Raw genomic sequence first — 15,296 nt, 5'->3', positions numbered from 1 at the left:
ATGAGGGCCTTGGCCGGGGCCCTGCCCTATCTACTGTTGAGATTGCTGCTCACATGCACCCCCGAGGCCCTGGGGGCCAACCCCGGCCTGGTGGCCAGGATCACTGACAAGGGACTAGAGTATGGTAAGAAGCTGTCGGCTGGACTCGGCAGACCTGCTGGGCACCAGGCTGCTCAGGGTAGAGTGGAGGACACCGACGGGGCGCTCTCCCTCCCTCCCTCCCTCGGGGTGGCGAGCTGAGGTCAGGGCTGGTNACAGGGATAAGGATCTGGAGCAAGCAGTTGACTGGGGGGAGGATTCCAGAAACTACGCAGGGGAGCGGGAATGTGAGCCGAGAAAGGGAAGGCAGCAGACAGGAGGGGTGTGTTATTAAGCCGGCTACCACCCAGGGACTGGGACAATTCCCCTGGAAAGTTCTCGGTAGAGCTTGAAAACCTGGGTCTTAAATCCCGAAGTCAGAATGGCGGGTACCTCCAGAGAAAGGCGGAGACCGGAGAGGGCAGGAGGGAGCCTGCGGGGTGCTGGGAATGTGCTCCGGGAGGTGGTTACACGGGAATGTGAACATTTAAGAATTACCTGGCAACGCCTTGTATCTTTGTTATGTCTCAATTTTAAAAGAATGAGCAGAAGTAGGATTGCTTTTGCTGAAACAAAGCGTCAGAATCAATCCATCCAAGGGGCAGGGTGCGGAGGTATTTATACACCACAGTAACGGCTGTTACTCGCATTCATGGAGCCTTGATTGCCTTTTCTGTTAAATGGGCTGATAATGTTCACGGAGGGCTGTTGGGAGCAGAGAAAAGGAAATCAGGGAAGGCTTCTTGGAGGAGGTTAGGGGAGGTACAAAATTGAGTGGGAATTGACCGGAGTCAAGGAGTAGCATTCTGGCATGTGGGTTCACTAGAGACGGGAGTCCCAGCTGGAAAAAGGGAAGACCACCGGTCATCTGTGCAGCCAGGACCCTAGGTCCCTCGTGTACCCCAACAAAGGGCCCTAGTAAATACTGTGTGTTTTGAAACCCTAAGTCAGGCAAAATTTGCCTTTGGTTCCTTTCCACCGTGTGAATGTATCATGTTTACTTAAGCCAGTCACCTAGAGTTGGGCATTTTGGTCCTTTCCGTATTTTTAATAATATAAACCCTGCTTTGCTGTTCCGGGGCCTTTAGTGAGTGCCTGCTGTATGCCAGGACCACGCCCCAAGCTAGAAGTGCTTGTTATCTGCCTCCAGCCCCCTTTTGCTCAGCAAGTATCTCCTTTTTTTTTTTTTAATTTATTTCTAGGAGAGAGAGAGAGACAGTGTGAGCAGGGGAGGGTCAGAGAGAGAGGGAGACACAGACTCTGAAACAGGCTCCAGGCTCTGAGCTGGCAGTCAGCACAGAGCCCAATGCGGGGCCCGAACCCACGAACCGCAAGATCATGACCTGAGCGAAAGTCGGACACTCCACCGACTAAGCCACCCAGGCGCCCCAGCAAGGATCTCCTTCAACCCTCATGCCAGCTCAGCGAAGAAAGTTCTGTTACCATTGCCACCGAGAAAGTGAAGGCTGACGCCTGGCTCAGGGTCACCCAGTTAGAAAGACACTAACGCCAGGATTCTATCCCGAAGTCTTTACAGTTTCTTCTGTACAGGCCGGATGCTGGGAAGGACTGGACAGAGGCCCACCCACCCACACCCACAGCACTCCGCCCCTTGTGGGGTTACTGACAAAGGGACACTGTCTCCTCACCCGTTAGCAGAGCGCCAACATAACGGCACCACACGAAATGGAGAGAGGCTCCTGTTCTCTCGAGTCACGTGGTACCCACCAGGGGCGTGAGATTCTGTCATTAATGCTTATAAGGAAGTCAGCCTGTCTCCCTAGAGCAGGTGGGAGCCACTGAAGGGTTTAGAGGGGAGGCAAGCGGGCGGGCCAGGCAGACTCACGGCTTTTTCCTGTCCACAGTGGCCAAGGAGGGATTGGTGACCCTGCAGAAGGAACTGCTCAGAATCACGCTGCCTGACTTCACTGGGGACTTCAAGATCAAGCCCTTCGGCCATGGGCACTATGAGTTTCACAGGTGGGGCTCCCTTCTGCTGGGGCCCTGAGGTGGCTGCACGGTGGTGGATCAGCAGGGGAGGGGAGGGAAGGGAGAACCCCAGGACCTCCCTGGGGCAGCCGTGGGAGAGTTCATTGCAGCATCCAGAGGGAGGTCCTAGGAAGGAGTTGGGTTCCCCCATTCATTCATTCACCCAATAAATATCCAAGAAGACCTACTAGCTGTGTGACCTGAGCCTCAGTTTCCTTATCTGTGAAATGGGGATGTCACTGTGATAACCTAGGCTTCAGTCTGGCCCCTGGATGTAGTCCGGAAGGGAAGATAGACCTTAAACTTTAAATATACTAGCCCAACTGCTAGAGCTGAGGGTTGTACATCTGGGGAAGTCAAGGAAGGCTTCCCAGAGGAGCTGGCATTTGAGCTGAGTCTTCAAAGGATCATTAGACATGAGCAGCTGATGCCAAAAAAAGGGGGAATGGCATGAAACACTTGTTGAGGAAAAAACAATCGAGGAGGGCAATCAAGTCACAGCTCATGACCCCCTCCCTGCCCACTACCATTGATTGCTTCATTTATTCAGTCCATCAGCAAACGTTTATTGAGCACCTACTATGTGCTGGGCAAATAAAATAAAATAAAATGACCATTGTTGTCCCACAGATGGCCCCACAATACGTGCCTTCTTGGTTTGCTTCTCCCAGCACTTTGTGTCTCTTCTTGAGGCTGGCCACTCAGCCTTCCCTGAATCTGATCCCTCAACCTGGATCTGTCGAAGGAGGGGATGGCTTCCGGAAGAAGCTACAAACCCAAAGGGGTGTGCCTCTGTGTCCTATTCCCGAGCCTACCCAGGATCATGAGATTCATGGGGTCTGATCCCAACTGTGTGACTTTGGGCAAACACATCCCTTCCAAGAGGTTCCATTTCCCCCTCTGTAACAAGGGAACAAGAACAGTGCTGTCCTCTTTGAGAGGCCTAAATGACACAATGGACGTAACGCGCTTAACATGGCCACACGGTCAGGGACGGCCACACGCCTGCCTGACGCAGGCTCTGCCAGCCAAGTCCCTGCAGGGTGGGGGTAGGGGGTGGTGGAGTTTGGAGCAACATCCCTGCCGAGGCCAGATCCAAGCTGGGGCTGATGCTGCACCCCACGTCTCTCCCATGCACCCCATGTCTCTCCCATGTCTCTCTCCCCTCAGCCTGAAGATCCGCAGCTGTGAGCTGCAGACCTCCATTCTGACTCCCCTTCCCGGCCAGGGCCTGAGCCTCACCATCTCCGACTCCTTCATCAGAGTCCAGAGCGAATGGAAGGTGCGCAAATCTTTCGTGTAAGTAGCCTCTGCTCCCGGGCTCTTGGGACCTTGGCCTTGGTCTTTCTCCCATCCTTCTTGGGTCCAAGGTATTCCTAGCTCATCAGAAAGGCCACACGGGAGATGAAAGGAGCCCACAGGGGTCTGAGCCCTGGCTCTTGGTTGAGACTTATCCTTCCTTGATGGGGTTGTGGGTGAGCTACATGAGAGAATAGTGTTTCTTTTCAGTAGGCTTTCCCCAGCAGCAGACCCCAAGGCAAGAATTCAAGTGCAAATACTTTATCTGGGAAATGACCTTAGGAAACGTCCACGGGGGTGGAGAAGGGAGGCAGGGAGGGAAGGAAGTCAGCGTCTGCTTGGGCTCCCCAAATGAGGTCTCAGAGACAAGGTGGCTTAAACAACACTTCTGGAGGCTGGAAGTCCAAGATCAAGGTGTCAAGCAGGCCTAGTTTTTCCCTAGGCCTCTCTCTGTGACTTGCAGATGGTGGCCCTCTGGCGGTGTCCTCACATGGTGATCCCTCTGTGTGCACGCACCCCAGGTGTCCCCCTGTGTCTTCTTAGGAGCACACCAGTCGGATTGGATTCTGGCCCACCCTAATGGCCACATTTTTTTAAGTTTGTGTTTTTAATCTCTACACCCAACATGGGGCTGGAACTCACAGCCCTGAGATCAAGAGCTGCGTGCTCCACCGACTGAGTCAGCCAAGCGCCCCCCTCACGGGGGTAAATGATGATATTCATTTTAATATCATCACCTCTTCAAAGGATCTATCTCAAATGTAGCCACATTCTGAGATAGTGGGATTTAAGCCTTCCACATTGAATGTGGGACGAAGATACATAATCCAGCCCATAGCAGGAGGGCTGGCCATCTTCTGGATGACCTGAATGTATTGATACTTTAGACCTGCACTGTCCAATACGGTAGCTTCTAGCCACATGTCCTTACTGAGTACTTGAAAAACCACCGAAGGCGCCTGGGTAGCTCAGTCAGTTGGGTGTCTGACTCTTGGTTTCAGCTCAGGTCATGATCTTACAGTGTCATGAGTTTAAGCCCCACATTGGGCTCTGAGCTGGCAGCGCAGAGCCTAGGTGGGATTCTCTGTCTCCCTCTCTCTCTGCCCCTCCCCCACTCGAACTCTCTCTGTCTCTCAAAATAAATAAATAAACTGTTAAAAAAGAAGAAAAGAAAAACAGCTGGTACAGGTTGAGACCTGCTGTAAGAATGAAACACCAGATTTGAAGATTCAGTAGAAAAAAGTATGTAAAAAGCCTCGTTAATGATTTTTATGTTGTTATATGTTGAAATGATAAGATGTGCGATTAAAATTAATTTTACCTCTTTTGTTTTGCCTTTTTAAGTGCGGCTACTAGAAATGTTTTCATTACCTATGAGACTCGCATTATATCTCTCTTGGACAGCACTGCTTTAGAAAGATGCTCAGTAGACAGGTGACATTTATTCACTTCCATGAAAGGAACCAAGCCATACTCTCCCGTCCTGGCTCTATTCAGTTAAGTATCTTAAAGATCTTTCTGTGTGAGCACATGAAAATCTACCTCATTCTTTTTTTTTTTTTTTTTTACCTTTCTTAAGGTAATATTTTTATTGAGGTGAAATTCACATAACGTGAAATTCACATAGCATAAAAGTAACCATTTTAAAGTGAACAATTCAGTGGCATTTGGTACATTCACAATGTCTGCACCCCCCACCTCCATCTGGTTTTAGAACATTTTCACCCCCCATGAGATAACTCCAGACCCATTAAGCAGTCACTGCCCATTGCCTCCTCCCCCAGCCCAGTCAACCACCAGTCTGCACTAGGTCTCTATGGATTTGCCTATTGGGGACATTTCATACAATTGGAATTATATTGATATGTGACATTTTGTGTCTGGCATATATTAGCAGGATATTTTTGACATTTGTCCACATCATGGCATGCATCAGTGCTTTATTTCTTTAAAAAAATTTTTTAGTGTTTATTTATTTTTGAGAGAGAGAGGAAAGGGGAGGGGCAGAGAGAGAGACACACACACACACACACAGAATCCGAAGCAGGCTCCAGGCTCTGAGCCATCAGCACAGAGCCCGATGCAGGGCTTGAACTCATGAAATGCGAGATCATGATCTGGCCTGAGCCAGCCAGGCACCCCAGTGCTGTGTTCCTTTCTATTATGGGTGAGTAATATTTCGTTGTATAGACAGACCACATTAGCCCTCATTCTTTTTTTTTTTTTAATGTTTTATTTCTGAGAGAGAGAGAGTGAACAAGGGAGGGTCAGAGAGAGAGGGAGACACAGAATCAGAAGCAGCCCCCAGGCTCTGAGCTGGCTGTCAGCATAGAGCCGGACGTGGGGCTCGAGCCCACGAACCACAAGATCATGACCTGAGCCAAAGTCGGATGCTTAACCAACTCAGCCACCCAGGCGCCCCGCCCTCATTCTTTTTAAAGTCTGCATAGCTGCCTATGGCTTATTGAACTTATGTCTTACTAGTTGACATTTAGATTGTTCATTACTTGATGCTAGTGCCTATGATGCTTCTGTGAGCTGCCCCATGCATATAACTTGGCAGGAAGAGCCACAGAGTAAAGTTCTAGAACTAAAATTTCTAAGCCAAAGATACGTGTGTTAGGATGGATCCCACTAGTCTGTGTTTCAGATGTGCTCTCCCTACCGTGGAGTCTGAGACTTCTGTACCCGTTACCTTCACAAGCTTCAAAATGTTCACCAATCTGATGGGCAAAAACTGGCATCATTTTCATTTTTAATAATTCTTCACATGCTTATTTGCAATTGAACTTCCTGTTTGATATCTTTGATTCCTTTTTTCTTCTCTCGGGTTGTTTTGTCCTTTCCTTATTAATTTGTATAAGCTTGTTCTTTGTGTATTAAGGAAATTAGCTCATATGTTACGGAAATTAGCTCTTCGACTGGCTCACCATGCAAATTTTTTTTTTTTACTTTGAATATGGGAGGGCTTTTTGTTCACTGAAGTTTTAATTTTCTATGCTGGCGAGTTTATTAACCATTTCCTTTATGGCTTCTGAGACTTGGATCCTACCTAGAAAGGCTTTTGCCCACTCCTTCCCATAAATAACTAGACCCAGTCTTTCTTCCTGATCTTCTGCGGTCTTATTTGTAATAAATCTTTACTTTGTAAAAATTTTCGTAATTAAATTTTTGCTCAAGCTCTGCTTCTTTTGGGGTAGAATTGAGCTTCATATTCTGCCCCCCCCATCAAGATGGTGGCTGATCTTAGTCTAGGAATCAATGACTGCTTCTCTCATCTCCAGGAAACTACAGGGCTCCCTTGATGTGGAGGTCAAGGGCATTACCATTTCAGTCAACCTTCTCTTGGGCAGCGAGCCCTCTGGGAGGCCCACTGTCACTGCATCCAGCTGCAGCAGCCACATTCAAGATGTGAAGGTGGACCTGTCAGGAGATCTGGGGTAGGTCCCCAGTGGGACACTGGCCAGCTTGATCCCTGGGTGTGGCCTGAGATCCATCCAGCCCAAAGCCTGGCCTCTGATAGGTCTAAGTGTCCAGGTGGAATGCATGGGCACATCACAGGCACTTCGAGGTCATTCTCTGGGGGATCCTGCTGAGATCAACAGATGCAGGTTCAAGCCAGGAATGCTGGTGGGGACCACCATCAGGTGAATGAAATCTGACTCTTGGAAGAACACAAAGGCCTTTGGCCAAAGGACAGAGTATGAACAGTATACCAGTGCTTGAGTACATCTCTTTGAGTCTCAGTTTCCTTGATGAGAAATGAACAGATTCTCAAGCCTCCCCCCCAGATCTGTTGAACCTGATTGGGTGCAGCAGGGGGGTGGGGTACCAGAAGCACTGAATCAGTGAGTGGACCATGGGCTGGGACTCTGGATTTTCATGTCCAGGATTCTGTCATACAGCAGGGTACCAAGATGGGTCGAGGAGGGCTCCGTTGGGGACTGGCCTGGCCGCTCTGCTGCCCTTCAGTCCCTACATTCAGTGGAACATAGCCGACCATCCATTGTGCTCCTCTCCCCAGGTGGCTGCTGAATCTCTTCCACAACAAGATTGAGTCCAAGTTCCGCGGAGTGCTGGAGAGCAAGGTAGGAATGTCCGAGCCGCTGGCATCCCACCATGCCATTCCAGGGCAAGGTGCAAGTCCTCACTGACCTCTGGTCCTAAGTGGTCAGGAGGGCTAGCCAGACATACTTAACCCCGGAAAGGACAAATCATTTGCCCAAGGTCATGGAGCCAGTGCGCAGCCAGGCTGGGGCAAAATGTAGGTCCCTGGACTCCAAGTGTGTTTAGTCGGGCAGAGAATGAATGGTAAGAAGTTCAGCCAACGAAGACTCCTCCCCTTCCCTCTGCTTGACCTTGCTCAGGGCCCGCTTTCCCCACCCCTCCACTGCCCTGCACTCCACAAGGTCAAAAAGGAAATGAACACTTAGGTGCCTGCAGACACCAGGCAGGAAACTTGGGGAGCGTGAGAACCAGGTGCATGTGAGCCCCTGCCCTGGATGGGAAGGCGGCCACAGAGTGTCAGTTTTTCCCATTTAAAAATAAATTATGTGAAATCCCCAAATTTTGAAACCTCTGGCTAAAACAAAGAGGTTTCATGTTAACAAATGCTCATTTCACCCCCAAAATCCCATTTCTGAGTTATTATGAATGTGGAGCTGTCTGTAGCAATGACTGTGCTTGAGAAGGGAGAAAGTAATGACAGAGGAAAGAGGAAAACACACACACACACACACACACACACACACACTCCGCTTGGTCCAACGCCTGGTCTTGTTTTAAAAGTTTATTTATTTATTTTGAGAGAGCAAGCACGGGAGGGGCAGAGAGAGAGAGGGAGAGAGAATCCTAAGCAGGCTCTGCACTGTCAGTGCAGAGCCTAATGCGCGCCTCGAACCCATGAACCATGAGAGCGCAACCTGAGCTGAAATCAAGAGTTGGCCACTTAACTGATGGGAGCCACGCAGGGGCCTCTGGTCTTGTTTTGAGTGCCCCTGGTGGTTGAAGTGGGAATAGCAGACAGACCAAACAGATGGGAGTGGCAAACTGGATTCTGTTCCTTTTTCTGGAGTCCTGGGGTCTAGGTGAGCTCGGAAAATATTCCAACCTCCTTCTTGTGCCCCCATTCCCACTATGTCATGCCTTCCTGAGTAGGATATAGTATTCTCCAGCAGTGTGGATTTACCCTGTTGATGACGGTGCAAATAATGACTAGTGACATTATATAATAATAGTAATAAGTATTAGTATAAGTATTAATGGTAATAAGTAATTAGTGTTGATATAATAATTATCATGGTAATCTATTAATTATTGTTTTGATTAGTTAACATAATTAATGTGGTACCAAATATATCATTGCATAATTATTCTTATTTATAACAAGAGCAGCTATCTATTGAGCCTGTAGCTTGGCCAGGGGTAGTGTGCTAAGCATCAAACCATCGACTATGACCTTGAGTCTCAACCACAACCTTTGAAGAAGGTGCCATCTTCCCCACTTGACAGAGAGGCTCTGAGAGGTGGACTCCCTTGCCCGGTGGTCACCTTGCTAGTGAGGAGCTTGGCTGGGTTTTGAACTTCCTAGAACATGGAGCAGTTTGTACCAAAGGCCCTATAGGGGCTGGGTGTCTCAGGAAAGATGGGGGTCTCACCTGACCCCTGACCTTTATGGGTCTTCAGAAATCTCCTTCTTCCAGGAAGACTCAGAGCCCGATACAGGACCTGTCAGAGCGCCCACTCAGGAAGGGATATATGGTATCTGACCAACAGGGCTAAGAATAAGCACTTACTATTTGCTTGCTCTCTGGGCCATATATACACAGTCTCATCCCCCTAGGCCCCCCAAGTCCCTGGGAAGCACTTGGCCTTGTCACTGTATCCTGCATGTGAGGACTCAAAAGCAGGGAAAGAATGTGGAAACTAATTTGACAATAAACTATTTGTAAAAAAAAAAAAAAAAAAAAGCAGGGAAAGAGTCTGCAAAGATCACATAGTCAGCGGGGAACTGGACAGGATCTGAACCAAGTTTGCTCAGCTCACGTACTACCCCCTTAACTTCCCTCCCTGGGAGGTCCTACTACAGGTCTGGGACTGAGGGCCCAAGGGCCTTCTTCAAGCAGGTCCCCTCAGGGGTAGGGCATGGGGGCGCCCTTTGGGAAGATGTGATGGGCCTTTGTCTGAAGGAAAAACAAGAAGGAGACAGTCTCCAGTGAGGCCAGCAGAGCCTCCTGGTTCCCGTGAGATCGACCATGACCGTTCCTCATCACACCTTTCTTTGCTTTATGAGGAGCACTGAGCCAGCTGCACGGGGAGGTTAGCATTTCACGTCTTGCCTGCCCTGCCCCCAGCATAGCTCCTTCCACACAACCGTGTGCCTGATTTATGTCTGCTCACCCTTCAGCCCGCCCTTAAAATGTCACCTCTTGAAAGAGGCCATCTGCACCCCTCGCACAAGGCCAGGGCCACGCCCCATGCTCTTGGAGCCTGCCCCACCTTGCTCCTCCGCTTCATATATGCGTGGACTCATCTGCAGCAGAGGTGGTGGCTGGTTATCCAAACCACCGTGTCCTGTGGGGACTCACACAGGGACAAAGAGAATATTTACATGCAAATCTAAATGTTTCAAGATCCAGTAAATATAAACTCATCTGTCATCTTTTGACATAGGGCCCAGAACCATTCTTTGAAATTAATCTCTTGGGGCGCCTGGGTGGCTCAGTCGGTTGAGCGGTCTGTCTTTAGCTCAGGTGGTGATCTCATGGTTCGTGAGTTCGAGCCCTACTTCGGGCTTGCTGCTGTCAGCCTGTCAGCACAGAGCATGCTTCAGATCCTCTAACCCTCTCTCTCTCTGCCTCTCCCTCCCACTCACGTTCTCTCTCTCAAAAAATGAAGTAAAACATTAAAAGAGACAAACAAAAAGAAAGTAGTCTCTTGATTGATTGACAATGGACTTTGTCTTTCTTGCATAAACCATTGATCTGCCCCAAATTCCAGCTCAGATTTCTTTAACCACAAGAATTCAAAGACATTTGCAAAGCAATCCCAGTGCAGAATCCTTCCAGATTTTTATGATTTTTTTCCTCCTAAGCTTTTTCCTGCTCACACCAAGAATGTCTAACGGCATTTTCTTTAAGCAACTCACCTTTCCGAGGCATTTATCTTTGGATTTCTCAGTCACATTTCAGTGGTTTACATAGTAAATGATTTGCGTGATTACAAGAGCAAGCATCGCAAACTGGCTTGGGAACATACCCCCTTTTCTTGAGAAGCATGCCACTCAAAAAAGGGGGAACAGAATACTGATCAGTCCAGCCAACTTGTTGTGTGAAGTATCTACTAATTACACACCCATTTGTGTGGTTATTTCTGCTGACGGTCTAGTTCTGCTAATCGATTCTAAATTCTGAGAGGCCAACACCTCCCAAAGGAAAGTATCTCTCATGGTAGAATTTCAGAAAGTGCCTACAGCCGATGCCCCCTCACCAGGCTGGGCTGCTGACCACCCAGCTGAGAGATCCAATCCCAGGAACAACTTTGAAAGATCCAGTTGGGCCCCACTGAGGTCCACATGGGGGTTACATGTTTTTGTCACATCTGTTCCCTGACACATGGCACGTGGGAAGCGCTGATCCATTTTTGGAGAACCGTTGACCAAGGAGCAAGTATATCAAAGACTGTGACTAAGGCAATTGAGCACAATGCCGGGCCAAAGCCGAGGACCCACTCAGGCCTCTCCTCCCTTGCTTTTCAGATTTGCGAAATGATCCAGAAATCGGTGGCCTCTGACCTGCAGCCGTATCTCCAAACTCTGCCAGGTACGCCACCCCCCATCCCCGGGATTCTCTATTTCTATTAATTTATATCAGCGCATATACATACCTTATAAAACATTAAACAGGACAGAAATGTAGAAAGTAATAATTTTAAATCCTCTTTTCTCCCCCAGTTTTCTTCTAAGAGGTAACCTCTGTTTAGGGTGTATCTTCTCAGAGATGTTCTTTTGTATCTGCAAGTATAAATATTCACATACAGGGGCGCCTGGGTGGCTCAGTTGGTTGAGTGTCTGACTCTTGATTTCAGCTCAGGTCATGATCTCAGGGCCATGGGATTGAGCCCCCCGTCAGGCTCTGTGCTGAGCATGGAGCCCGCTTGGGATGCTCGCCTTCTGCCCCTCCCCCTGTTTGTGTGTGTGGTGGGCGGGGAGGGGGGTGTCTCTCTTTCTCACTCTCTCCCTCTGTCTCTCTCAAAAAATAAAAATAAATAGGAGCACCTGGGTGGCTCAGTCAGTTAAGCATCTGACTCGAGATTTTGGTTCAGGTCATGATCTCACGGTTTGTGAGATCAAGCCCCGTGTCAGGCTCTGTGCTGACAGTGCAGGGCCTGCTTGGGACTCTCCCTCTGTCTCTGCTCCTTCCCTGCTCATGCTCTCTCTCTCTCTCTCAAAATAAATAAACTTAAAATAGTAATAAGTATACACATATGTAAACATATAAATATACATTCATCATACATTCCTTCTGTTCGTGAATATATGTGCATGTGCAAAGTTACAAGTATGTACCAGTCCAACCATAGGCAGACATTGTTCTTTTGTGACTCATACATCTTGGGCATTTTTCTACATTAGCACATTTTCAAAGGCCTTGTGGGTTGAGGTTTAAAGACAGAGAAAAGTGCTCAAATCCTAAGTGTACAGCTTAAAGAATTCTGCCAGACTGAGCACCGATCAGCTCCCAGATCAAGAAACAGAACGTGTTCCTCTGGGAGCGCCTGGACCGCCCCCATCCCTGCTCGCCACTCAAGGGAAACCTCCGTCTCAACTTCCACCGGCCAAGACTAGCTTCGCACTCCGTACGTGAACAGAACCCTCCGGTATTTGGAGTCTGCTGTCTAAAGCAGGAAGTGTTCCTTGTTCGACTTCGGAATGTGAAGCTGATCCGCACTGCTGCACAGGGAGAGTTCTTTCATTCTCCTTGCCGAGCGGCTCTCCACCGTGGGGGAGCCCCTCCATTTGTTTATGCATCCTGCCGCTGAAGCCCACGGGGGTAGTTCCAATCTGGAGCCATCTCGGGTTGTGCTACCGTGAATCCCTAGTATGTACAGGCGCGTGCCTTCGCCTATGCACCTAGGAGTGCAATCGCAGGCTCACGTGGCAGACGTAGGTTCGGCATTGTCAGATTCTGCCTGCTTCCCGAAGTGGCCGCCACAGGCTTCTCTTCCGTCGCTGTGTTGCCTTCCGTCATCTGGTTGTGTCTGCGCTGTCCTCTGACGCCCGGCCCTCAGGCCTACGGTCTGCTGTTGGCATCACTTTCAGTGGAGGCCCAGACAGGCAAAGAGGACCCAGTGCATGGGACATAGGACTCTCGTTCCCCTGGGGCTTTGGAGGGGAGTTTCCGGGCCCTCTGGACCTGGCCTGACCTTCCTGGTTATGTGGTTTATGTCGATAGGAGGCCAGTTCCCTCAAAGATCAAGGCCGCGGTGGGAAGCTGGGGAACAATTGCCTTGACTGGAGGATTCTCCCCGTTCTGTGGCTGCTTTGGCTTGAAGCTGCTAGAGCTGGGCTCCTCCTGCCCTCAGATGTGTGTGTGTGTGTGTGTGTGCAACGCTGGACCCCACTGGGGCCCCAGGCTGAGCATACGACCCTCTTCATGGCTAATCCACCAGTGGGACAATAGAACCATGTCGCCTCTTTCTTGAAGCAGCTCTTTGCTGCGGGGCTGCGCTGGTACAAGGCCTTGAGGCAGAGGGGCAGGGAGGGGCCATGGAGAAAGTCACAGGAGTGTGGATCAATCAGATCCCTCATCACCTGGCTCCTAATTCCGCCCCTGTCCTGGTTCACAGTCACAACAGAGATCGACAGTTTCGCTGGCATTGATTACAGTTTAATGGAAGCCCCTCGGGCAACAGCCCAAATGCTGGATGTGATGTTTAAGGTGAGAGACCTTGAGCAGGGGCGTGCGCGGGCTCGGTCCCAGGGTGGCCTACCCTCCGGGCTGGCCCTCGCGGGGCCTCCCGTCTTTCTGGCTTCAGGACTGTCCCCATCTCCCCAGTGGTGCCGCTGTGTTGAGGGCGGGGCAATATGGAGCGGTGGGGAGTGTTTCAAGAGCCAGGGCTCCTGAATCGGCACCTTACAACTCTTAGACCTTGAAACCCACACTCCTCCCTCCCTTCAACTTGACCACCATGCAGGTGAGGTCAATCAGAACGGGGCTGAGTGGTGTAGAGGGTGGTGTGGAGGGTGCTATGGGTTAATATACCAAAGCTGGCGAGCTTTTCATGAAGGGAATCTGGACTCTAAGGAAAATGCCTTTAATGGTAGAGCTGCAGGCAGTGACTCTTGCCAGCGCCCCCTCATCAGGCTCTATGAGCGATTGCGTAGCTCAATGTCCAGCTCCGAGATAGACTTTGAAACGTTCAAATGCACCCTCTTTCTCTTTCCAGGGTGAGATTTTTAACCGCGATCACTATTCCCCGGTCACCTTCCTTGCCCCCGTCATGAGCCTTCCCAAGGAACACAACCGAATGGTCTACTTTGCCGTCTCTGATTATGTCTTCAACACAGCCAGCCGGGTTTATCATGAGGCAGGGTACCTGAACTTCTCCATCACAGATGACATGGTGAGGACGGTGGCAGAGTGGCGCTCACCAGTGACAACCTAACCTGTCCTTCTTTCTTTCCTTTTTACCCCAGTCACGTCAGCGAAACAGCAAGCTGTTGTGAAAAAAGATAAAGACAAGGAAGTATACAAATTAGCACGATTTCCCTTGTCGCTTTGGCTGCCAGAAAGCTCAAGTCAAAACTCTTTCTCTCTTAGAACTTTGAGAGACTGTGGCTTCCTTGTCTGTGTTTTACTTTTGCCCCAGTCCACACCTGTTGTTCTAATTCGTATATTCTCTCATGCTTGGTTGCAGAGGTTTAAAAAAAACTTAAAAAATTTAGTAAACGAGGCAGAATAATAGATGCCCTGATAAATGCAGAAAATTATTTTGTATAGCAAGTGAAGACCAAGTTAAACGTAAAGTACAATTAAAGAAAATGCTGTGCCCCAAAGTTGATTTTTTTAAATAAGAAATCTACCTGGGAGCTTCCTTGTAGCCAAAGTGAAAAAGGTCCATGATGTAGTGATTCAGGGTAGAAGGAAAGACAAAGTCTTCCTAGGACTTGCCCTTTAAAACAATTGTCTTCAATGGGACTTTTTATAAGGAATATTACATTTTATCACGGATGACATCTTTAATTAATTCTCCAGTTTCTTCACTATTTCTAGGTTTCAGAAAATTCTTTCTCGTAGCTTTGTGTAAAGCTGGGGCCTTGTGAACAGTGTCAGGATGATGAGGGACACACAGTGCCATCCAGCTGGGAAGAGCCAGCTGGCTCTGATGATAGACGGGGGCCATCTGGTGGATGGATGGAGTGGTGCTTTGTCCCTTCATTGATTTCTCACACATGCACACAGACCTTTTACTTCTATTGTCATATTGGAGGAACCCGCTCCCCGTGGTGCAGTCCTTTCTTTTAGTGGATCGGATCACAATCTCTACATTTTATGATAGTTATGTGCTGGGCCTTGTGCTGGCTACTTTGTACACACCGTCCCATTTAGCCCTCACAATGACCTGATAGGCAAGGACTACTATTATCCCCATTTTACAGATGAAGAAGTTGAGGCTCAGAGAGGTGAAGGGACTGGCTGAGACCACAGAGTAACAAAGCCAGGAACCATACCTACTGCATCCTTGTGACTGCAAACCCCACCCTCATGGACCCTCAGAGTTGCCCTGCACGTCACCTATGTCCCAAGGAGAGCAGCCAGGACCCTGGCAGCTGGTGCTTGTGGTGAGTGCAGGACAAGCATCTCACCGTTGCCATGGTAACCTAGGCAGTCAAGAAGCTATAGTCTTGAACATCACCAACACCCCCCCAC

At 49.3% G+C, this 15,296-nt stretch overlaps 1 protein-coding gene across 1 annotated transcript in view; it reads left to right on the top strand.

The window, feature by feature from the left end:
* The window catches only part of LOC144243710 (lipopolysaccharide-binding protein-like), a 24,461-nt gene continuing 9,165 nt past the window's right edge, over positions 1-15,296 (top strand). Inside the window, 8 exon segments of the mRNA XM_077778845.1 lie at positions 1-124; positions 1,944-2,058; positions 3,238-3,366; positions 6,651-6,806; positions 7,391-7,454; positions 11,123-11,186; positions 13,213-13,304; positions 13,813-13,989. Coding sequence (XP_077634971.1) covers positions 1-124; positions 1,944-2,058; positions 3,238-3,366; positions 6,651-6,806; positions 7,391-7,454; positions 11,123-11,186; positions 13,213-13,304; positions 13,813-13,989 — 921 coding nt within the window.

The sequence above is a fragment of the Crocuta crocuta genome, unplaced genomic scaffold, assembly GCF_008692635.1.
Source record: "Crocuta crocuta isolate KB4526 unplaced genomic scaffold, BGI_CrCroc_1.0 scaffold248, whole genome shotgun sequence".
Classification (NCBI taxonomy): domain Eukaryota; kingdom Metazoa; phylum Chordata; class Mammalia; order Carnivora; family Hyaenidae; genus Crocuta; species Crocuta crocuta.
Note: the sequence above shows the minus strand (reverse complement) of the source record. Positions and strands in the feature narration are given on the sequence as shown.